This window comes from Struthio camelus, chromosome 10, assembly GCF_040807025.1.
Source record: "Struthio camelus isolate bStrCam1 chromosome 10, bStrCam1.hap1, whole genome shotgun sequence".
Taxonomy (NCBI): domain Eukaryota; kingdom Metazoa; phylum Chordata; class Aves; order Struthioniformes; family Struthionidae; genus Struthio; species Struthio camelus.
Genome location: NC_090951.1, coordinates 24,156,498 through 24,181,673, shown reverse-complemented (window position 1 = coordinate 24,181,673; position 25,176 = coordinate 24,156,498). Strand labels below are relative to the sequence as shown.

The 25,176-nt window shown below is 42.3% G+C and overlaps 1 protein-coding gene across 3 annotated transcripts in view; it reads left to right on the top strand.

Moving 5' to 3' along the window:
* Nucleotides 1–25,176, top strand: part of RANBP10 (RAN binding protein 10) — an 83,920-nt gene that overhangs the window by 36,585 nt on the left and 22,159 nt on the right. For all 3 annotated transcript variants that reach the window (XM_068956429.1, XM_068956430.1, XM_068956431.1), the window contains exons 4-6: nucleotides 6,982–7,149; nucleotides 15,245–15,267; nucleotides 21,075–21,259. In XM_068956429.1, the coding sequence (XP_068812530.1) occupies nucleotides 6,982–7,149; nucleotides 15,245–15,267; nucleotides 21,075–21,259 (376 nt within the window). The remainder of the gene's footprint in view (nucleotides 1–6,981; nucleotides 7,150–15,244; nucleotides 15,268–21,074; nucleotides 21,260–25,176) is intronic.

The following is a 25,176-nucleotide window of genomic DNA, read 5'->3' as shown; positions in this document are numbered from 1 at the left end:
AACTAGAGTAAGTGTCTGCCATCTCTTTAATCCTGAGGAGTGGCAGAACAGTCAGTCTGAGGTCTCAACCTCTAACTTACTGGAGCAACAATCTTTTCCAAGCTTACTGGGCCTTGCAAGTCTGTCCTTTGGTGTGATAAATAACAGGAGCGCTCAGCACAGATCTCTGTGAATGCTGACTTCCCAGTTTTGCTGTGCTCACAGGTAATTCTGGCATGTTTGAACCATGAGGCAGTGTCACCAGTCTGCATTCTTTTCATGAACTTGCACTCTGTGGGAAGAGCAGCAGGAAAGCAGAGGCATCAATAAAGGTGTTAATCTTGGCGTTTTCCATCGAGGCATTGTCCTGCGTTGTATTTCTTCTTTGTTGTATATGGCCTGATGCTACATGATTTCAGTGTTGAGCAGCATATTTAGTTCCCAATGTTCTTAGTTGTGGTGTAGCAGTGATGCCAGTTTTACACGGTGCTTCCTGGAAGGACATTCTGTGCATGTTGCTGGCACTGCTCGAATGGAAAGTTAAAATGACATACTATTTCTATAATGCTAAGATACAAATGGTATCCCAGCCCAAAAATACTGCTTTCCAGTAGCTGCTTTTTGAGGCAGACTGACCTCAGAAATAGACCCGTCATAGGAGCTGCCTAAAAAGTCAAGAGTAAAACAGGGCTGGCATTAAATGGACAATATGTGACTGAATGGGAATGGATGTAGAGTAGTTTGTGATACTAGGTAGTACATTTCATCTAACCTTTATTCTAACAAAATATCAACTTCATACAATCCTGCTTACTTAGCAGTGGGCATTTGTGAATTGATCCTGTAACTATCTAGAAGTAACTCAAATCTTTTTTGCCATGTGATTGGGTAGTGCACAGTTCCAGCCTGTTTATCAAACAGCAGCAATGGAACTTGCTGTTATCCTTTTTCTTATTGCATGTTGGGATCAAGATAGTCTTGACCAGTGCCGGAGGACCAGCATATCTGACTATTTTTGTTGCTGTTATGAGGCCAAACAGAACTTCAGTTTGGTGCTGAGTGTTTGAAAATGTCTTTCTAAGCCTTAGGCATTTTTTCCTCTTTTCTTTCTTCCCACACTCTTGCTACTTACTGATTGCACAGTCTGAGCTACTACTTTGTATGTGTCTGATTGTTAATGCTGTTTTTTCTATACAGGTATTTTGGATTTGGGCGTTGATGTGTTCAATTCAAAGTGATGATAGCATTTTAACCTCTCTTTGTTCACTAGTTGCTGAGGTCTTCATACGGTTCCTACTTGCAGAGTAGTTCTGCCTGTATATTTGCACGTCCTAGGTATATTTCTCTTCAAAATCAGCCATGGCTGAAATAGGAGCCTTAGGGGGCCAGATGTTTAGATTCTACTTTGACCACTGTCATGCGCTGGATGACCAAATCCTTTCTATTCTCTGCCTTTCTCCCCTCTTTAAAATGATTTTGTGCTTTTCACAGAATCACAGAATCACAGAATGGTTTAGGTTGGAAGGGACCTCTGGAGATCATCTAGTCCAACCCCCCTGCTCCAGCAGGGTCCTCTAGAGCGCATTTCCCAGGATCGCATCCAGGCGGGTTTTGAATATCTCCAGCAAAGGAGACTCCACTACCTCTCTGGGCAACCTGTTCCAGTGCTCTGTCACCCTCCCAGGAAAGAAGTTTTTCCTCAGGTTCAGACAGAACTGCCTGTGGTTCAGTTTCTGCCCGTTGCCTCTTGTCAGAAGAAGATGGGGAAGAAAAAGGAGCGAATGAGAGAACTGTGCTTATTAAACTCTCCAACCTTCCAAACACACCAGCTCACTAGATTTTAGCTTGTAGTCTATCGGCCTTTGGCAGTCCATGGTCTACTTTTCAGAAGAAAAAGAAAAGTGTTTTCCTCTATCCTGTATAGTTGCCCCGATTTCTGAAATTTCTTAAGGAATCTGCATTTGCACTAGGGAATTTTTAAACTTTTTCAAGTGCACATAGATCTAAAGTGTCTCCTGTTCTAGATGTCAGCTATTAGCAAAGGACTGAAATGATTGTTACTTAAACCCCACAATCATGTTGGAATAAACTACCAGTCAGAAACCATTCAAGCATGGGTACTCCCAAGGTTTTCTTAGAAGTAGCTGCCTGCATCTTGCTAGATCAGAATGGACTGTGCTAGTCGAGCCAAATCTGTCCAGATGGAGTCTTACATAAACAGTCTTAGTCTATAGATGTTTCTTTCTTTGTCTGAGAAACAGCAGATATTTAGGAAAAGGAAGCAGTGTGTTATTTACCAGTCAGCTATGTCTTTGTGTAGAACATCTGTCTCATCTGTTTCTTGGTCCTCTATAGAAGATATGTGATTCCAGAATAGCAAATCTTAGTTTTGATTAAGATAGGCTGGTGCTGACAGAAGAGTTTCTGATTTTGAATCCTAATGTAAAGGGTAGTATACGACATATGCAAGGTAAATCAGCAGTGAGCTCTGAGAGTTAGCACAGATACGGCTTGGCAAAAGCCTATCTGCTACATGTCCGGTAAGAATGCTGCTTCAGTTTGGTATCCCTTTGGTATGTGAAACTTGAGGTAATTTCTTATCAGGAAAATTAGACCATTCCATATGTTTTCCCTAGAAGGAGCCGTTTCACAGAATAGCTACAGCTTGCTTATTAACTTCTGAATAAACACAGGTTGTGGTATTTGCTGCTGTTGGAATAAAAGGTTATGAAAAAGCCACGTCATGTGCCAAATGCAGATAACTACTGTTGTGCCTTCTGTCTCAAATTAGCACAAACTTTCCGTTTTCCTTTGCCCTGTACGGCATTAAGCTGAACCTACACAAAAACCTATATTAGTATAATTGCATCAATTCAGACATTTGCATCCTTTTGACTATGAAAATGCCCTGAACTTTGTCAACACGATTCCAGTTGCCTGGATAGTAGCTGGCAGCCTTTCAAAGCATGAGGTGGCTAAATTCAAAATTGCCAGCCAGAAATTATGCCAACTTTAAGTACTTGATCGTAAAGTTACAAGTGAAGAACCACTATGCAATTTTTGTTGTGATGCAGTTAGATTCAACACCCTCTCTAGAGCATGAGAAGTCAATGAGGGTGAAGGTTGCTTCCAGTTCAAAACAGGGAATTATGTACAATAGAGAAAGTGATATAAAAAGGAACTAAAAGGGTCGTTGGAGGGAATTAAATCCTTATAGGCAGCTTAAAGATCCCAAACTGAAAAGCATAACACAAGTGTATGTCATATATCAAAAAACATATGAGAAAGGGCGAAAAAATGCCATTGTGGTTGAAAAAGTGGAGTAAAGATGTGTATTTAAAATGAGGAGGCATCCATCAAAAAGCTGAAGTGATACCCTAATGCAGAAAGTAGAAGAGGTTGGATGTAAAATTGCAATAAAGCTTGTGAACAAAGTCTTTGAAGAACACCTAACAGAAGCTTCTGAAGAAACTAATATCTGTTTTCAAGCAAATGAGGACCTGGGGGCCTGCCAGAGAGTCTGTAGGGCCTGTAGAGTCTGTTGAGGATACCGAGCTACTGAGGGTAGCAAAGTGAATGGTGTTGGAGAGTAACTATGGGAATGACCTTCCAAAGGTGAGTGAGCAGGCAATGAGATGGCAGACAAGATTCAGCCCAGATGAAAGGAGAGCAGTGCACGTGAGTGGAACGTGTTGTAACTTTACAGATAGACTGATGATGGGTTTTGAACTGACTGTGACCCTTCAGGAGTGAGATCTTTGGGTTATAATAGCTTCATGAAAAGATAATTTCAGTGATAGGATATAAGGGGGAAAATGCTAGGATGAACGACAGAGGTCTAGGGAGTGCACTCTCAGCAAGTTTGCTGATGATGCAAAGCTGGGGGGAGTGGCTGACACACCAGAAGGCTGTGCTGCCATTCAGAGGGACCTGGACAGGCTGGAGAGCTGGGTGGAGAGGAACCTCCTGAAGTTCAACAAAAGGCGAGCGCAGGGTGCTGCACCTAGGCAGGAAGAACCCCAGGCACCAGGACAGGCTGGGGGCTGACCTGCTGGAAAGCAGCTCTGCAGAGAAGGCGCTGGGCGTGCTGGTGGGCAAGAAGTTAAGCATGAGCCTCAAGCATAAGCATGAGGAGTGTGGCCTTGTGGCCAAGAAGGCCCAGGGTATCCTGGGGTGCGTTAGGAAGAGCGTTGCCAGCAGGTGGAGGGAGGTGATCCTGCCCCTGTCCTCAGCCCTGGGGAGGCCTCACCTGGAGTACTGTGTCCACTTCTGGGCTCCCCAGTACAGTCCAAGAGAGACACGGCGCTACTGGAGCGAGTCCAGCGGAGGGCTACGAAGATGAGGAGGGGACTGGAGCATCTCTCCTGTGAAGAAAGGCTGAGAGAGCTGGGCCTGTTGAGCCTGCAGAAGAGAAGACTGAGAGGCGATCTCATCAATGTGTACCAGTAGCTGAAGGGGGGGTGTCAAGAGGCTGGGGCCAGACTCTTCTCCGTGGTGCCCAGCAACAGGACAAGAGGCAACGGGCATAAACTGCAACACGGGAAGTTCCGTCTGAACCTGAGGAAAAACTTCTTTCCTGTGAGGGTAAAAAAAAAAAACCCCTGGACACAGCATGCTCTAGAGGACCCTGCTTGAGCAGGGGTGTTGGACTAGATGATCTCCAGAGGTCCCTTCCAACCTCAACCGTTCTATATGATTCTGTGTGTTCAGTTTATAGATTTTACTTCCCTAAGAGTCCTTCATGCCTTTCACCCCAAACTCTGAAATCTAAAAAATTCTAAATCTTGGTCCATGGCATATTTCAGTCTTGCTCTAATCCATGACTTTGCTGTTGGCATTCTTGTGGTGTGCTGCAATCACAGAATTACAGAGGGCCTTGGGTGTGCACTGATTGTCTACTGTTTTCTGAGAAGCAGGGAGCATGTGGGTGCTCTGATGGCAAGCATTCCTAAGCCTGTGTAGCTGCTCACTTCTTGAGGGGATTAAATTTGCAGTCCCTTCATGTTTTGTATGAAAATCATAGGTTACAGAAGTACTCCAACCCACCTTTAGAGGTGTCTCCTCTCAGTGGTTTGCAGTGTATTAAATCTTTTTCTGCCTTATTGCAGGATGCACATGTTCTGCTTTTTAACCCATCTGCTCTGATGATCCTTCCATTTCTTTTGTAGTCCTTTTGTCAGAACCTTTGCTCCACATTTAACTGATTTTCTTCTCCTTTGCTGCCAACTCAGTTGTAGGTTGTGTAAGGCCAGTAGGTGGTCAAAGCACATTATGCTACGGTTTGGCTTCTGCTTCAGTTTGGCATAGTCTGCCCAAGGATCCAACCTAATCTGTTTACAGTAAAGGTGACTTATTATGTTGTGTCTGTCTATCTCAAGCTTTTCAATACAAGTTCATCTCCCCACCAAACATGATTTTGATCAGGTAATTCATAAGAATGCTCAGCCTTCTTCTGCCCTTACTTTCTTGGGTTGCTTTCAGATTTGAGGCAAGTCTGGAGATGGCTGTGTAGTCGGCATCTGTACAGCTTCCAGCCCTGTGAAAGGAGTCTTCTCCTTCCATGAAACAGGCACTGGGAGTGTGGAAGAAGAGAACAGAGACCTCCATACTGCTAGACTGCAAGACCCCTTGAAGGGGAAATTTTTTTGGGGGGGGGTGTAGCTCTTGGTTGGAAATATGCTGGAGAAAAGAGTGAGTGAGAGTGTCAAGGTTGTTTCATTTGGGCAAAGCACGTCGGGAGAGAAAGATCCATGAGAAACTGCTTAGTGGCTATGCAGAGTGCTTTCCTCCAAAGAGCTGTAGAAGATCCTGATCGCTCTTGAAGTCTTCCTGTAAGACAGGGTATATTATACCTTCTTTAAAACTTATGATAACAGAACTGCTTCTCCTGACTCCCTACCTGCCTTAGCTGGTCTCCTAAGAGAATAAAGTGTAAGCCATCTAGAGCAGTTGCAGGAACTGAACTTGGCAGGCATGGGTTAAGGGATTTAGGTGGCATTCACAGAATCACTCTGTGGCCCACAGTGCTGGGAGGCATTGTCCTGTCTCTCATCTGCAGGAGGAAAATGAAACAGAGTCCTGAAAAGGGAAGACCAGTGTACAACCTGAAGAAGACATCAGCTTTCAGTGGATGGATTACTCTCTCTTCTTGTAATAGTTAGCAGTTATACTTGCATTTCTAAATGTAAGAAACTCACAAAGAATTTAGAACAGAATTGAGATAGACCAGAACAAAATATGGAACTTGGAATAATGGAATTACTGTGAGATGTAGATGAGAGCAAGAAGGCAGGGAACAATCACTTGATCCCACCTTTAACCCTAGACACAGTATTACTGGCAAAAGAAATAAAGATAGTGGTGTTAGAATCGACCATTGTGAAAAGTTCCGGTGACCATTAAGAGTTATGTTTTAAGCTATGAACAGAAAGGGAGCTGTTGTTGCCTGAGGGAGACGCAGAAATCTTTATATAAACTGTTACAAAGGAAATAGGAATGTGCGAATGCAAAAATTACCCCTAGCCATTCTATTATGCCTGTGAGTAGTGCTTGCAGACACAGCTGCAGCTGGCTGAGAATTGTTTTATTAAATGATTTTGCTGGAAGATTCTGTTAGTGGGAAACACAAATGTTTTGCAAAGAAGAGTTTGTTTCACCCCATGCAAGATGAATCAAAAAAAGGATTTTGATGTTTTTTAAAACAATAAATCTTTATCTTATCAAAATGGCTCTTTTGCAATTTATTCCTTTTATTATTTTTTTAAAATGATAAATGAGGTTGAAACATCAATGATGTGTTGTGATTGATGAAAATTAGTTTCTTTTCAGGTACTGGTCTATGAAAATTAGGATTTTTAATCTCTGTTCCATCTCAGAATGAATTGGGGGTGGGAATCAAAATCTCAAATTTCCTACCAGAAAGTTGTGTCCTGAGAGCTGTAGTTACTATGTCATTTTTCTAAACTAGCTTCAGTGTTGACCTGTTCTTTTTTCTTTCTGCAGGGTGGGATAAACATTCGTATGGATATCATGGTGATGACGGGCACTCGTTCTGTTCTTCGGGGACAGGACAGCCCTATGGCCCTACATTCACAACTGGAGATGTAATCGGCTGCTGTGTCAATCTTATCAACAATACCTGCTTCTACACAAAAAATGGCCACAGTTTAGGTAAGCAGAGAAAGGTATTCTTGGGTGAAAAATGCTCCCACCCTGCTCTCACTGCCATTTACTGCTTTGCATGTTTTAACTGTTGTCCCACATTTGTGAGTAAGGTTTAAGAAAAGGAAGAGAAAAGAACACTCAGCAAATGTCAGGAGTTGTAAGGTGCCTCCAAGACATGAATATTTCAGGCACGTAAAGTGACTTCTGTACTGCTCAATTTCTTTTAAGTAGTTTAGGATTGCATTCCCAGCTTCTGCTCCTTTCTTCCACTACTGCACAGCTGGTGATAGGGTTGGATAATTCAAAGCCACTGTATCACTCAGTGACTTTTCACTTTTTAAAGGGACTTGTGTATCTTTGAGCCCTAACTCATTGGTCCAAGCAGTCACAAAGCTAGACATTAATTCAGTATAAGACATCTTACACTGAAGCGAATCTGAAGCACTGATTCATTCCACAGCCATTTCAGTATTTCCCCTAAAGTTAAGGAATTTCAGATTTTGCTCAAATGAATATCTCACAGATGTTTTCCAGGCATCCCTGATATCTAATTTGTCCAAAATAGTAAGTTGTAGCCATTTGCACCTAAAATGTCTTTCCCTTGTGGATGACCCTCTCCCCCTCGCCCGGGGTAATTCCTTGTCATTTATTTTGTCACTGCAATATATTTTGATAAGATCATCTCACTTTCTAAGCTGGAATTCATTTGATTTGGCAGGGGGAAAGCACTCCTTTCCTTTGCTTCTCCTTGCTGCATCAATTCTATTTGATTGAATTCAGGATGAAGAAGCTGGTAGAAAAATACCACAGTCAAAACCTTTATCAGAAAAGAAATTGTTTTGAGTGACTGGCTGGGCAGAAGGAAGGAGTAGGGCAGGAGTGCAGTATGTGCAGTCTGGAGAGTGCGTAAGTTCTGGTGAGTTCTTGGCAGGAGAAGGAGCAACCTATGTTGCAGGTGTATCAGAGACATGGATCTGAGATGGAGAGCTTTTTTCCCCTTGTATCTCAAGAAGACCCCTTCTTTTGAAGCAGATGTAAAAAGGCCTCAAGCTCATGCAGACAGAATTTCTTTGGAGAATGGTTTTCAGTTTTCCTCTAATTTCATAGTCTCCATTTGTTAATAGGTGAGGGGATAGTTGACTAGAAATGAGGCACATGGGCTCCCAGAAGCTTTCTGTGTTGATTCGGTAGTAGTGCATTCAGCAAATAGTTCTAATGCTTTGCAACAGGTCAAGAGGTCTCAAGCCCCGAATGGAAAAAAATAAAAAATTAATTCAAGCATCCTTTGAGATTTGTTTTTAGCATTCTAATATTATAAATGGAACCTTCATCAGAAGCCCCCTGGGGAGTTACTCAGAGTTGAGAATGTTTCTTTAAGAATCTGGTCTGGCTTCTGAAGTTATAATTATTTGTCAGGCAGACCATGTGTGATGCGAGGGAGCTCTTGGTGAGAACTTCTGGCTTATCAGCTAGCAAGACCAGTTGCAAAGGTGATGAGGAGTCTTTTGTAGTCCATATATTAGTGAATTGCCCAGATATCTAAGAGGTGGATTATTTTACGTTTAACTCATAGTCTGTGGGCATTGACCTCATCAGTCCTGTGCTGGGAAGACCAGCAGAGGTATGAAAGCAACAGCTGGTGAAGTAGAACAGGAGCTGTTGCTCAGGAGTGAGGCAAATTCACCATGCAGCAGTGATTAAGATGCTGAAATAGTTGAAGAGATTTCACAAAATTTCTCCTTTTAGTTACTGACCTTGATTTCAAGTGTGTATTTACACAGAAGTAGGAAAGTGATTTGTGCTGTGCTGCTCACTCTGGCTGTTTTCCTTTGTTTGAGCGGGCAGTTTTCCAGCTTCACAGGTTTTTAGCCTGAGAGTGCTGTTCTTTTCCTCCACAATGAAAGCGTACTAGTCAAGAAGAGGCCAGGTCTTCTATTTAATGCAAACAATTTGTTCGTTTGAAATTTAACACCTTTTTCATTGCTAGGAGTTTGCAGAGCACAGAGAATGTCAGTTGGAATTCTCTGGGAACATTGACGTTTGCTTTACTTTAATCCATGCTGTTGTTATAGCCACGTAAGCCATGTTAAAGCGATGGTGTCTGGGCAGATTGTAGCCAAACAAAGAGAACAGTTCAGTGGCTTTTGTATCACTTTTCATCATTACAGTCTTCTGATTTGCCTCAGGTTCTGCTCAGTGTTTTGTTTTGTTCAAAACATTTGGAGGTGTTTGCCACAGTGAGATTGCTTAGTCTTCCTTTCTTGATTTTTAGTGCTCCTTTTCTTTCAACGATAGTTCTGTTTGGTGGAAAGCTTCTGTTTTCTAACCTGACACTAAATGATCCCATGGAGGGCAGCCTACTCCAGCTGTGAACAAGGCCTGTGGGAAGGAGTAGGAAATAAAGGGAATGAAACTATACTATGCCTGCAGAACAGTGGTGGATTAACAGTGTCGTCGTCTCCTGGGCATCTTCCTCTTGGGCTTTTCAGATGTAGTGGTATGAGGCATGATATATATGAGAAAATTATAGGTGGGAGAAGCTCCTGAACTTTCACAACTGGCTCATTCATTTACCAGCTCCTCCTTCAGTCGTAGTGGCGGCATGGTTGTACTCAGAGAGGAGAGATGATGTGTGTAGAACAGAGTGTGATCGAAGTGCTGGGGAGTAGCAGGCTATCAGTCATTGCTGTGCTGCTCCCCACAACAGCTGCTGGAGCATTTTAATGTCTTCTTACAAAATCAAAATGAAAACCTCAGCCTGAAAGACTGTTGTTAAGGGCCAGGAGTGTCTTTTTTTGCCACTAATAGAGAAACATGAGGTTCCAGAGAAGAAGAAGCGCTTTTCGTCTGATGCTGAGGAGAGCATATCTGAGCACTCTATAACCACTGATACCAGTTGGCTGGCTGTAACACAGATTCTCATCATCACTGAACAGAGTAAATGTGAGAGGAGGGGTGAGACCCGTGTTAGCAGAGGATCTAAGACCAGAGGGAGACAGGAGCAATGATTTGGAAGTCAATACCCTTTGTGCACTGCTGGAAGTATCTCCATGAAGATCTTTAACATTTCATACTTAATGCTAAACTGAGAATCTCATGTCTGTATTATATAAACCCAAGATTTATCAGGAAGGGAATGAATGTGTTTTTTCCTTGGTGTTCCCTGACACAGCATCTTTAGCCACTGAAGCTGTATATATCTCCTCTCAGGAAATAGGGTCATTGTGTAATTTTGCTCTAGGTATCAAAAATATTTATGAGGCTAATAAGCCCCTTCGTGATTCCAGTTAGTTTGACAGCACGGTTTCAGTGCCCTGCCTCTGGGTGTTTGAATGTGTCTTACTTTTAAGGGAAATGCTTTATTCTTTCTCTGAAGAATAGGACAGGATAATATTCTCATAGTCTCTCTTCAGCTTTTTCTTTCCCTCCTCTTCATCTGTTGTTTAGACTCTCCCCTCCTTTGTTTTCTTTGCAATTTTCTGCTGTTTCTTAACCTTCCATTGTCTCCATATATTTCCATTTAATCAGATCTATCAGGAGCACCATATAAGAACTGTTGGCTTGGCCATCGCAAATTTTGGATGTTCTGGTTGGAGCAAGGTCTTGAACTTTGTTTGTAGATGTCACAGGAAAGCTGTTTTAACATCTTACACAGTCTTAACTCTCTGTCCTGGGAAATATCTTGAATATCGTCTTCTGTCTGCAACACTTTTGTCAGGTTCTAAGCAGAGTAATGGGCAGAAGAAAATGATGAGATGTTGCTAGAGCTGTTGTGTGAATTAGGAGAGACAGAAGGAGAAATGTGAGAACTGATGGGCCTCCAGCCATTAAGCAGAGAGTCTGGGAAGCAGGAAACAATAGGGGAATGTAACTGCTACAGGTCTCTGGTTAAGTGGATGACTTTGCTCAAGGACTGCTGTGTGAATGTTTCAGTTCTCAAACTTTGAGAGTAGATCCTGTTGAACTATAGACCACCAGGACTGTAAAAAAAGCATGCAATGCTCTGAAGTCCTGGCATAGACAACTTCATGTAGTCCATCTGATTTCTAGTGCAGGTACTTGGAAAGGCCAAGTTAATCTGTTAAGTAAAATACTCGTTTACCTAAACAGAAGCCAAAGGGGTGCCCTGCTGCATACCAAGTGGAATGTTGTGACCAATCGCCCAGATGCATGTTGTCTTGTGCAAATTTAATTTTGAAATGTACTGCAGAGAAAATGACCAACTATGAGGCAGACAGGATGATCGTTGCTGGGTGGAAGCTGGGGTTTGACTGGAAGATCCCCAGGCTTCTATGCATAGGGATGCATGCACATGTTTAGTAGTCACGGAATGGTGAAGGTCCTTTGATTAGATGGTAGGTGAAAGTAGTGGAACGAGGGATGTATATAGCTTTGCTCATCCGCTTTCCCCAGATTAGGTCCATCTCTGTCCTGGAACAATCTGCCCTTTGGGGTATGTGGAGAAGGGAACGGGTAGTCTTCGTTCAGTTTGCCCTCCTGGGAACTCAGTGCCTGGTCACACTGTCTACTAGCACTGAACTTTCATGTAAAGTTAATGCTTTTTATCACTATTATGCTGATCAGATTAACATCATGGACTTACAGGAGATGCACTTGCACACCCTCGCTCTTGCTTCCTGAGCTCTTGAGCTGTCCAGTTCTTAAGTTTTTTAAATTTCTGAAGTTTGTTATTTTAAATTGAATCTAGGTTTTAGAAGTTTTGAAAGAGTACAGTTTAAATTCAGTTCCTTTCAAACTCAGCTAACTAGTTAAAGCTGTGATTCTTTTGCTTTCTGCTGTTGACTTTGTTGGATGCAGGTATGTAGAGGTACAGATTCAGGATGAACTCTCTCTAAGCAGACATATTTGTGCAGCAGATTTGTAGATCTGTACACTGAATAAAGCATTTATTGGTCTTAGTTATGGAATAGAGGAAGCAAAACATATAAATGCGTTAATTTAAAGGCAGTGTGGAAAGTTTATTTAAAGATTTATGGAATAATTTAGGTTGGAAAGGATCTCTGGAGGTCGTCCGTCTAACCTCCTACCGAAAACAGTGCCAACTGGATCAAGTTACTCAGAAACTTCTCAAGTTTTTACTGTCTTCAAGCATGGAGATCCCACAGCCTCTCTGATCCCATTTCAATGTCTGGCCACCCTCATGTTGATTTTTTTTTCTAATATCTAATAAGAATTTCCCTTGTTGCAACTTGTCTCTGTTGCCTCCTGTCTCCTGTCACCAGGCACCTATGAGAAGAGTCTGGCTCTGTATTTCCTGAACCCTCCCATTAGGTAGTTCTAGGCAGCAAGAAGATCCCCTGTTCACCTTCTGTTCTTAAGACTGAACAAACCCATTTCCCCCACCCTTTCCTCATATATAACGTAGCTTGAGCCCCCTAACTGCCTTGGTGGCCACTGCTGGACTTGCCTGTCACTGTCTTTCTTGTATTGGGGAGCCCAAAACTGAACATGGTACTCCATTTATAGACTCACAAGTGCTGAGTAGAGGGAACTAATCCCTTCCCTCAGCCTTCTTGGTACACTCTTATTAATACAGCCCAGGATGTCGGTGGCCTGTTTCACTGCCCAAGCATGTTGCTGACTCCTGTTCAACTTGTGCAGTGGGACCGCTGTGTCCTTTTCTGCAGATCTGCTTAAGGTCCATTCAGCTCCAGCCTGTCCTGTTTTGTGGGAATATTCCAATCTGCAGGAAGGACTTTTCCGTTGCTTTTGTTGAGCTTCATGAGGTTTGTGCTGGCTCATTTCTCCAGCCCATCAAGGCCTTTCTGAACAGCAGCCCTACCTCCCAGCATAGTGACCACTGACCCCTCTCCTGTTAGGTATCGTCTGTGAATTTCCTGAGAGTGCACTGTGTACCATCGTCCAGGATGTTAAGAAAGATGTTAAACAGTAATGGCCTTAGTATTGATCCCTGACAGATGCCAGTTGGACTTTGTGCTGCTAATCACAACCCTTTGAGCCTGGCAGTCCAGCCAATTTTCCAGCCATCTTATAATCCACTTGAAAACTGTATGTTTGGCTGTGTGCTTGATGCAGCTCCAAATGTACAGCTGCAGGAGTTTTCTTGGGAAAGCTGGGCCACCTTTAACTCTGGGGGATGCTGGGGGGCAGAGGACTCCAATAGACAGCAAAGTCAAGGAGATTAGCCTCAGTCTATTTTAAGGATAGAAACAAATTTTCATCCAGCTAAATGAAACAATTGTGAAGCTTATGCCTGCGGAGAAAGGTGTGAAAAACAGGTCTGGGGGAAAACACACAGTGTACAGAAAAATAAGTGGACAGACAAAACAAAGTGATTGGATGAGAGAAATGGTTACCAAATGTTTTTCTCAGTCATCAGAATCATGATGATTCATGATCATTCAGCATCACTTGTATATTGATCCTTAATTTTTTGTTTAGGTTGTAGAGAGGGTATTCAACAGATAAGCTCTGAAATGTCATAGTATTAATTAAATCTTATTGGCTATTTAGTCACAGTCCAGGATTTTTTCTGAGCATTGATCTTGAATTTGTTCTATTTCAAATAGTGATTATTTGTTTCCTACTCTGACTCCTAAAAATGAGTTTAAACTACCATTTCAAGCTGATAATGTTATATTGCAACTCTTGGTTTCTGTCTGGACAGTGTTCAACATAAATAGTCTGAAAATTAAAAACAGGGAATGGTATGCTCTTGCTTCTGTGCAGGCTGCAGTGTATCTCACTGTGACACAAAATGGGTTCCTGTGTGGCTGCAAGATGGGATGTATGTCAGAACTGGTTATACTGGTGTGGATACCAGCCTTCCCCTGACTGAGGCAGGAGGAATTCATAGGAGCATGTGTATGGGACTGTGGTTTCTAAAACATTGTTTTAAAACATTAATCAAGCTCAGCCTAATAAGGTGAAGAGTGCGTTGCAATAGTTTCTCCTGTGCTGTCCGTGAGAGTGACTCAAAGATGCTCAGTGGCTGCGGGTGTGTTTTACTGACCTTTGGGGATCCCTGCTATTTTATGCCTTTACAGCAAGATAGATTACATTCCTGTGTAACCATCTGATACACCCCAATCTCAGGCAGTGACCTATTCTTTCTTAATATTAGCTGTTAGGCCTCTCTGTCCTCTCTCTTAGCAGTAGCATTTAAGTACAGTGGAAATGAATCTTGCTGAAAGCAGCTGTTATTTCTGGTACATTTGCTGGGGGTTGCCTTGGTGCAAGGTGGGCTGATCTGTCTCACCATCCTGCTGCCCAACTGCTGGATTCAACATCCAGGTAGATGGCAGGTCACACAACATGGTGGAGGGAGGAGAGGCATCATCCTTTTAACTGCTAGCTCACATCTAAATCAGATGAGAAGTATTGCAAATCTATACCCTTAGGCTCATGTAGGAGTTCTGCAAACACCCAGTGGGTAGACTGGTTATGTTTGCAGCTGTGAGTGTTTTCCAGTATCTCTGGCTGCAAATCTTTTAGCAACTTGAGGTGTCTACCTCTACTTAAGCGATATCTCTTTTCTGCCTTGTCCAATAGAAATAAAAAGGGAAACCATACGCTTTTTCACATCTCTCATATTTGTAACTGTAAGAGCATAACTGAGGATGAGGCTATTCTTTGCACGTTATTTCTCAGGTGTTCCAGGCTGCAGCTTGGTCCTGTTGCAAGGCCATTCCCCAGCAGTAACGCAAAACATTTAATGTTCATACCAATCTCTCTGACTGGCTGGTAAGAGAAGTAGCTATACACCAAACCAAAGCAACTTTATAATACCTCTGTTTCTAAAACCAAAGTGAGTCTTGAAAATTGACTTCATAGTAACAGACGGAGAAGCAAAGAAACGAGGAGCTGCTTTTTGGAAGCTCAAACTATTAGGAGAGATGTCTGAGAAATTTAGTCTTTTCCATGAATCTTTTTTCCAGATGCAAAGCATTGCAGAGGAGTGGGTTGGGGAGGGAAGTTGGTTCTAAATATGAGAGGTGGTAAAATGCAGGGTCAGAGCTGGTTTAGTGAAACGTACTAACTTTTTGTAGCATGTAAAGGATGTAGCCAAGTAGGGAAAAAATCCTTTGTCTTTTTAATTCTAATATTTTTCCCCCCACAGGTATAGCCTTTACAGACCTCCCTGTAAGTACACCTATTTTCAGTATTTTAACTAAGGATGCAAATAGAAGGGAGGGGGAAGAATAGAAGGGGTTTGGGGGTGCGATATATTTTGTCTGATGCCCTGTCAAAATGGTAACACACATTAATGAGTGATATGGATGAAAGTGCTCCCTTTTCTGAAACTTTGTAATTCTACAGCTAGGTATGCATGCTGTTCACAGGCCTCCTGTCCTCCCTCACCACCAATAAGAATATATTGCACCTTCTCCTGAAATTAAAGCAAGATTCAAACTTTGTTACAGGTCACTGTCTTCCAAATGCAGCTTTGGCAGTGAGGAACACAGTATGCTGTTCACTGAAGATTCAGCATATATAAAGACACTTGAGTAGCCGCTCATGTCCTGTCAGGAGAGAGCACAAAAATACCTAAGATATTATTGTCTACTTCTTCCTCTCTCACCCAAATCTTGCAGCGATGGAGTCCTCCCTTTTCCAAGGTGGTGGTTAGGGAAGAATATTTCTGTGAAAGAAGTTTGGAGTCAGCTGGCCATGGCCTGCATGCTCATTGCAACGGTTTTTGACAAGCCTCCACCCATGATCAGTAACCTGCTCATGGAATTGCTACAGGCATGTATTCAGCATCCTTTCAGGGTTGATAGTTATTCCTCTGATTCACCAGACACTATACAGAATTGCTCTTGAATGCAGTTAAACCAGCTGAGTTACACCAAGCAGTAACATGCAGTTGGTTCTTACAAAAGCACGGCTTTCTTAGTGATAGCCAGTGGATTGTGGAAAAAAAAAATTGCTCTTTTTTCAGACCAAAGGTCTGCCTAGACCAAGGATCCTGTCTATAACAGGAGCAAGTGTTCAGAAAAAGAAGATAAAAACAGTTTAAGCACTGAGTTCAATTGTCTTGCGGTGACACATAGAACTTCTTGGCCTCCAGGTTGCACTCCTGTCTTTGTATTTAATAACCCTAAATGAATTTCCTCTGGGGAGCTTCTTGGACTTCATAATTGGTTTATGCTTTTGACCTCCACAAGGATCAAGTTACATGGCAGATTTCTGTGGTGTGTGGAAAAATACTTGCTTTTCTTTGTTTTGCATCTCCTGTCAAAAAATTTATTTCTTGCCTGTAGCTTATGTGTTGTAAGAAATAATGAGTAGCAGTCTGTGTTCACTTTCCCAGTGTGATTTATGGCTTTACAGATCTCTGCCATACCCCACTTGGTGTCTGTCCTGAAGGAGTTCCAGTTATTTAGTTTGCCTTTGTAGAGAGAAGCCCTTTCTGTAACTTCTGATCATCTCTGATAGTCTTCTCTTGACCCCTACTAGTTCAAATATAGCCTCTCTGAATTAGGGGTGACCAGAGTTGTACTCAGTGCTGGATATTTGGTCATGCTGTTTTTTATGCATAGGCATGCTGATGACTTACATTTTGTGTTCTGTTCCTTTCCCAATGATGACTAACGAGCCTCTTTTTTTCTCATTGGACAATGAGCTGAATCTTTTACAGAGTTTGTCCATAGTAACTTTTACGCTGTTTCCTGAGCAGTAACAAATAGTGGTAGTTTTCCTGGTAGTTTTCCTCCACTGGGAAAATGTCCATTAATTGCTGCCTTTTATTTCTGTTATTTCCTATTTATAGGAGATTGTTGGGGCAATCCTTTCTTATCCTTTGCCCAGTTAGTTTCTTTAAGAAGCTATTGGTAAGCACCTTTAGCAAAAGCATTTTAAAAATTCAGGTATGCTCTAATCGAGTGGGTTGCCATTGGGTGCATGTTTATTGGGACCTTTTTGAAGAACTGAAATTTGTGAACCTTTTGGTGGAAAGTCTTGTGGCAGCCTTGCATCTGGTAGCAAGAAGAGATTTTGTTGTTTTAGTTGCTTTTTGTTTTCACTCTGGATATAGATTATATTAAGAGTTAGAAGACTTTCAGCCCAGATAATCTATTTTACCATCTTCCTTCTAATTTTTTCACCATTTTGTCTTCTCATTTAGCTAGACTGCCCCTCCTTCTGAGATAAGAACAATCTTCATGCTGAGATAGACAGGTCATTACTATTTAGTCTCTTGTCAGTCAAAAGCAGCTGTCAGACTAAAACACACATACTGTCACTTACAGCTAAAGTGTAAGTTACAGTTTTGTTACTTACAGCTAAAGTGTTGTTGTAGTGCTTGGTAGTACAGATTTGGCAGGCTGAAATATCTGCCCCTGTTAGTCTGAACTGCATCTTTTTGATCCAGAAGTTAGTGCACAGTGAACTGATGTATAAATTTAATGTATGCTTGTAAGCTGTTCATAGCAATGTTGAGTCTCTGTTATAAACAGGTGATAAACGTTTGAGGATGATGCACTGGAACAGAACACGCAGAAAGGCTGTTGCAGTAGCAAGGTCTTGCAGTGCTGCTGAGGTTGAATTCAAAGCCCTCCGGAGCCCAGGGCGTCCCCATATCCTGCTGTTTCTAGATCTCACTGAAACCTACATTTCCCTGTGATAATTTTGACACTCAGTGAAGCATATTTGCTTCAGCTTGTTCGCTACTTCAGTTCCCTCTGAAGAATATTTACATTTATATGAATTTATTTTGATGGAAAAAATTGCATTTTGTCTTAGCATAGGCTGAAGCTAATATGAAAATAACTACTTGCAGATAGAAGTGGATAGCTCACAAAGGGAATTTTCCCCTCTTTTGTCAATTTAAACTAACACTTAAGCCTATCTAACTCACTCATTTATGGAAGCCCTTTTCAGATTTATCCTGCCTGGCAGTCTGCTGAAACAAGTATGTGAGGAGAGTAGGAAATCTGAAAAAGGAGAACACAGAAGAGCCCCAGACTGGGATTGCAGGGTCACAAAAGGAGGAGGCAGTTAACAAAAAAGTCAAAAGGAACTAGGGGGATATGAAGAACAGGCCATCAACATCAGAGAGAAGAGGTGGTTCAAAAATCTCTGGGAAAGTGTGTCTGATGAACTTGGCAGGAGAAACAACCGCTAGTGGGCTCTAGGATGGTGTCTCCCTGCGTCTGGCAGGGTGGTGGTGATTCGTGTAGTTGCTGACAGAGAAGACACGTACCATGTGTGCAAGATGGAATTCTAACCCTGAGATGAGTTGAGACAAGTTGGGGGTAGGCGTCTTCCCTTCAAAGATGAACAGATCCAGAAATGTCTGAAAAATAGGCAATACTTTGGGGCTTGGGGTTTTGTCTTCTAGTGTCTCAATATTGCTAGATTTGAAAGAGCCTGACTTTAGATATGATAGTTCCTTCTGGTGGCTTCTCATTTTATCGTGCATGTTTTCTTTACACGCCTCTGTAACCCAACGACTTCCTGGGTGTTAGAATGTGAAAAGAAGAGGTGTGCTGGGTCAGTAGCAATGTGGTCATCCTGTTTTACGATGTCATTTCCCAGCCTGTAATTGTAGATTCCTCCTTTGATATTTGAGATTCCAGAAATGTACAGTACCAGCCACACACCTCTAAAGCTGAAGAGGACAGAAGAGGGAAGCAGTGTGAAGTGGTATCTGACTATCTGTATACAACCCCAGTAGAGTGGGCTGGAAGGGACTGCTTAGCAATTGTGCTGTGCCTTTTCCGAAATGAGAAGAATGTTTCCTCTAAGTCTCAGTAGCCTGTTTATTGTCAGAGAGTTGTACTGCTACAGTAGATCCTAATTATTGATGGATCTCCCATTACTCCTTTACTTCTCCCTTATGTGAGAATAGAGAGAGATTTCATTTAAGCTAATAATGCATACCTATTGATCTGACTGCACACCACAACCCACAAAATAATGGGATCCTCAAAGAATTTAGGCTGGAAGGTATCTCTGGAGATTATGTAGTCTAATCACCTACTTTGAGTCGGGCTAATTTCAAAGCTAGAGCAGGTTGTTTAGGATCTTACTGAGCAGAGTTTTGCAAATCTTCAAGGATAGAGATGCCACAGTCTCTCTGAGAACTTGTTCCAATCCTTAACCGTCCTCACAATTAATTTCTTCCTAACATCCCATCAGAATTTTCCTGATTGCGACTCATGCCTTTTGCCTCTTGTTCTTTCACTGAACATCTCTGAGAAGAATCTATGTTTTTTTATAACCTCCCTTTTGGTAGTGGAAGACATCAGTTAGATTTCTCATTTTGCCTTCTCTTCTCCAAGCTACACAAATCCAGTTCCCTCAGCCTCTTCTCGTATGCCATGTGCTCCAGCCCTCTGACCGTCTTAGCAGGCCTCTGCTGGACCATACCCAATTTTTGAATGCCTTTCTTGAGGGAGAAGGAGGGGCAAAGCTGGACACAGTATTCCAGATGAAGCCACACAAGTGCCAAGCAGAGAGGAATAATCATTTCCCTTAACATTCTGTCTCCATTCTTGCTAATGTGATCAGCATTCTGCTGATTTTCACCTTGTAAAAATCTTTACCTTTAGTAAAAAGTAAAACCCACAACTAAGGTATGTCCCAAGGGAAGATCGTTTACGTTGCCTCAGGTCTCTACAATAGTGAAGAATGTGTTTAACAAATTTTCCAGACAATCTTAGGAAAGCCCATGTCCCGTGCTATAGCAGAGGAGAGAATCCTTTTCATTTTCCTTAGGAGAGCAGTCTAACCCCAAGAAGTCCTTCCTGATCTGACCTGGAGAGAGAGGTCTGCTTTTCCACTGATCCAAAATCTGACATGGTTTTTCAACCATGAGCAGGACACCTCAACCAGGTATCTTCCAGGTTTAATTTCCCTAGATTCATCAATTTGCCTTGCCCGGTGTCTTGTTTCTAGCTGTAGCAGTCCGTAGTACTTTAGAGCAAAGTATAAAAACCTAACACCAAATAATTCATGAGTGGCAGGGGAGAGATTTTCTTCTCCAGTCCCGCAGGCAATTGGGATGCTGTGAATCAGAGGATTAGTGAAATATACTTGTGTTGCAAACAGAAGAGTAACGTGTGCTATAGAAAAATAAGGTGGCTTTGGAAAATGCTGTTAAAAGATGTTTCAGAGTGAGAACCTGGCAATGCTGTACCTTTTCTATTACCCTTCTCACTCTGGGGCAGGCAAGCCTCAAAGCTTCAATTTGTATCCATGTGCTTGTTCTTAAAATAGCCTGAGTTCAGTGAACCTCTTTGCAGATTTTGGCCACCTGTTTTCAGTTGGATCATCTTTTTTGGAAGCAGATATTGGCAAAATTATAGAGGTATTTTCACACTGATAACCTTTCTCTTTTCTCCATGTTTCAGGGGACTCAGAGCTTCAAATTATATCTATAAGCTTGTTCTTAAACTGAAAAGGAAATTCAGTGGTGGTAGATTTTCTCATGCGGATGACTTGCTGTCTTGGGATCATCAAAGGCCTAACCTTTCAGCCCCACTAGTATCCATTCCCTTTTCATCGAAGACAAAATACCCTGAGAGCGGCTTCCTGTCAAGGAGTAAGAGAGCTCAGCTGAAGCAATGGAGAACACTTAGAGCAGCTGATTGAAATCATGGCCCTTTAATTTTGTTATTATTATTTACTGGCTGTTGAACTGTTGTAGAAGTAGCAGGAAAATAATCCAGAAAGTGGACATGCCACAGGCAGCAGTTGTGGCACAGATCATAATATGCTGGGAGATTTAACCCAGTGTTCTGGTTTTATGCAATAAATTTTAATAACTGCGTGATCAGTCATGAGGTACCCTGAAATTTACCTGTAAAGGGCCTGTTTCCCCTTCTTTTCTGTCACATGTTTCAGTTTAAAGAATAGCTCTTTTGTCTTACCAGACCACATAACTGGAACCAGAAAAGAGAAAGCTGAGGTTTAATATAAATTCCTTTCTTTTTGTTTCTTCACAGTCAAATCTCTACCCTACAGTGGGTCTCCAGACTCCAGGAGAGATAGTTGATGCCAACTTTGGGCAGCAGCCGTTTGTGTTCGACATTGAGGACTACATGAGGGAGTGGCGAGCAAAGATTCAGAGCACCATTAAGCGGTTTCCCATAGGAGACAGACTAGGCGAGTGGCAAGCCATGCTGCAGAAGTAAGTCATTGCATTGCTGTTCAGCTTCTTTTGTTCCGTTAGGCTTTAAATGCTTTTTTCATGTGTATTTAGAGTTTCTTAAGGCAAAAACTACCAATCAGTGCATTTTGCTTAAATGTAACGTGCATTGCTTTACCCTGTTTTGCTGTTTAATTGTCTTTCCTGTGTAGATGGCTGCTGTTTAAAATCCTGTTTAAAGGATATGGGAGAAGTTTTCAGCCAGTGACTGCTCAAAAGCTTGTAGGAATGGAGGAACACACAGTCTGAGATGATGCACTGGGAAAGGCGGATTGGAGAGGAAACCATGAAAACTCTGTATTGTATGAAAAAAGTTGTGACATAAGTTAGTTGGAGACAGAAATGAAAGAATAAAGAATAACCCAAATCAAAGGCTCCCAAACCAAACCAAACTAAAAACACTGTTGGGAGACTTCATACATTTCTGAACCCTGAATGCGTCTCTGGTCATCCCATTGCAAAAACAATTGAGAGGATCTATAGCAGGTTCAGAAACAATTGACAAGAGTTATCAGAGGTCAGGAGTATCTTCTGTCTGAAAAAGGCAATGTTGAATAAGGCTCCACAGCTTGGGACAGGTAATTGAGGAAGACAGACAGTAGTCATCTCTCAGTCATTTATGCCTTGAAGAGTGGGACTAGAGAGTGATTATTCACTGTTTCTCAAAACACAAGAATTAGAGAACAAGCACATCCAGGCTTAAAAAAAACCCAGAATTAAATGCTTCTTCACAAAGCACATGATTAAACTGTGGGACTTTCTGCTGCAGGAATTTATAGTGGTCTAAGTATAAGTGGATTTTAAAAGATACACATTTAAACATTCACACTAATTCATGGAAGCCATTCTATAGTTATATTTTAAACCTCCAAATTTATAGCTATTACTTCTGTTTCAAATCACTGAACTGCTAATTACTGCTGTTTAGTTACTGCACAAAGCTTTCTGCCCTTTTTACTATATTCTTTCTCTAAACGCTGGTCACTGTCTTATCCAGGAGACTTAGATGCAGTGATGACTGGATCCATGTGACCATTCTTGTTTTCTGCCAGCCTTGTATTAGTCATTTGCAGATAATTAGGCTGGCCAACAAAGACTTTGAAGAACACCTAGCAGAAGCTATTGAAAATACTAATATCTGTTTTCAAGCAAGTCAGGAGCTGGGGGCCTGCCAGAGACTCTGTAGGGCCAATAGAAGATTGAAGTATAGAAAGAGGCCCTTGGGGAAGATAAGGCCACAGCAGAGGAGCTAAGTGAATTCTTTGCCTGTGTGTTTGGTGTGGCAGAAAAAGGGTAGGTTGTCATGCTGGGACCCTTCTTTGTGAGGGACTTGGCAGAGGATGTGTCTAGGATTGAAGTATCTGTCAAGGAAGTGCTGGAAGAAATAGGTGAGCAGAAGGACAAAGTGTCTGGGACCAGCTAGTATTTACCCAGGGTCCTAGTGGGACTCAAGGAGAAAACAGGTGAGCTTCTGGCTGTGGAATGAAGTTTCTGTCTGAAGTGCCTTTGTCCAAGAGGAGGAGAAGGTGGTGCATATGATGGGCTGTTGCATGAAGGTTTTCAGAAGAGAAGCAGGGAGCAGTGGGCTGAGAGAACCTCAATATCTGTCTTGGATAAATCTGTAGGAACGCTACTGAGTAGATGTACTGAGCACATGGAGAAATAGGACGTGACTCTTATGAAGAGGAGCCACCAGGCCTGTAGATACAGTTCTTGGGCTGCCGTCTTTGTCTTGGAAGTCCAAAAAGCTTTTGGGATGTTCCCTTGCTGTGGAGGTTGGGAGGAACTAAGCAGCCAGAGGCTAAGGGAAAACATTCTGATGTTGATAAAGAGTTGTTTAAAAGGAGGGGTGGGGGAGGAGAGAGATTTCCAGAGTGGAATTGGTGGCTGTAGAGTCCTGCTAGAGGTGTGCTGGTGTCTGTGCTGTTGAGCATATGCATAGATGACTTAGAGAAGGGGTTGAACAGTGAAGTGACACAGTTTGTTGAGGATACTGAGCTACTGAGGTAGCAAAGTGAAAGGTGTTGAGAGGAACTATGGGAATGACCTTCCAAAGGTGAATGAGCAGGCAGTGAGATGGCAGGCAAGATTCAGCCCAAATGAAAGGAGAGCAGTGCAGGAGAGCACTGCTATATTATAGGTGGGTGGAACATCTTGTAACTTTATAGATAGACTGATGATGGGTTTTGAACTGACTGTGTCCCTTCAGGAGTGAGATCTTTGGGTTATGATGAATCATTGCACTGAAATATCTGCTCTTTTTTTGGTAGCAAGCAGAAAAAATTGAATGTGAGGATTTATTAAGGGAAAAATAGAGGACAAAAAACATCTTGTAACTGTGTGAATCTGTGGGGTATCCTTAACTTGAATACTGTGTGATGTTTTGCTTCTTTAAGCTCCAGAAGCATCTAGTACAACTGAAAAAAAGCATGGAAAACAACAGGATTTGCAAAGGTATGGAATGACTGTTAGGCAAAGGACAAGTATACTGTCCCTCGGCATTCGAAAGAGACAGTTGTTGGTAATTGGTGGTTGTTGGTAATTCTCAGTCTATCAAAAATCTTGAATAGCCTGGAGAAGGCGACAAAGGAACCATACTGTTTTTCCTAGTGCAAGAACTAAAGGGCATCCACTGAAGTTAACAAGGTGGCAAGTTCGGAGTAAGCTAAAGGATTTTTTTCATATAGCAGTTACTTAAAGCTGCAAGATTCTCTGCCACAGAATACTGTGAAAGCTACATGAATTCAAAAAATGACGGGACAGATTAGTAAAAGAAAAATCTATCAGGGGCTGCCATGTCTAGAGACACCGCCTTTAGGACAGAAAGTCTTTGGCAAATCAGGGAAGCTGGAAGGGTTTTGTGGAGAAGTATCATTTCATATATGCCTTTGTTCCTTTATTTTGTTCTAGGCATCTGCTTTTGCCAGTTGGAAGGTTACAAGATGCTGGGCTTACGGGATGCTTGGTCTGACTCAGCATGGACGTGCCTAGAGTCTTAACGTTCTGACATACTGCATTGTTGTCTGTATGAGGTCATTTCACTCTCTATAAAGCATCTTGACAGGCTGTGGAAAGACTTAAGGATGTGCTTTTGGAAAGCTTGCTTAGCAGCCCCCCCTTCTCCGCCCTCCCTCCCTCCCTCCCCCCCGAAATGTGAAGAGCTTCATTGATATTTAAATAGAAACACTGAAACACTTAGTTTGTACAGCACAAAAGGCAACTTATTCAGAAAAAAGCATACACCCTGCATTTTGGAACATAAAACCACCTGTACTGGGTTGGAGCACTGGTCCATCTAGCTTTGTTTTATGAATATGCGATTGTACAGGTTCCTGTGGGACGCCAGTATGTTCTCCCTCCCCTGGTAAAACTGACCATTTTTTGCCATCCTATTATTTAACTGAATATTTAGCTGTGTTAGGACCTTCCCTCTTATCGCATGGTAGCATAGTTTCTGTGAGAGCCTTTGCAGAAGGATTCTGCCATTATCTCATTGCAGTGACAGAGACATGGTGGGATAGTTCACATGACTGGGATGCTGTCATGGATGGCTATGTGCTTTTTAGGAAAGACAGGCCAGGAAGGCGAGGTGGTGGAGTTGCTCTTTATGTGAGGGAGCAGCTAGAATGGATGGAGCTCTGCCTCGGGGTGGATGAAGAGCAGGTTGAGAGCCTATGGGTAAGGATTAAAGGGCAGGGTAACATGGGTGACACTGTTGTGGGGGTCTACTACAGGCCACCTGACCAGGAGGAAGTCATCGATGAGGCCTTCTACCGACAGCTGGAAGTAGCCTCACGTTCACAGGCCCTGGTTCTCATGGGAGACTTCAACCACCCTGACATCTGTTGGCAAGACAGCACAGCTAGGCACAAACAAAGAGGTTCCTGCAAAGCATTGAG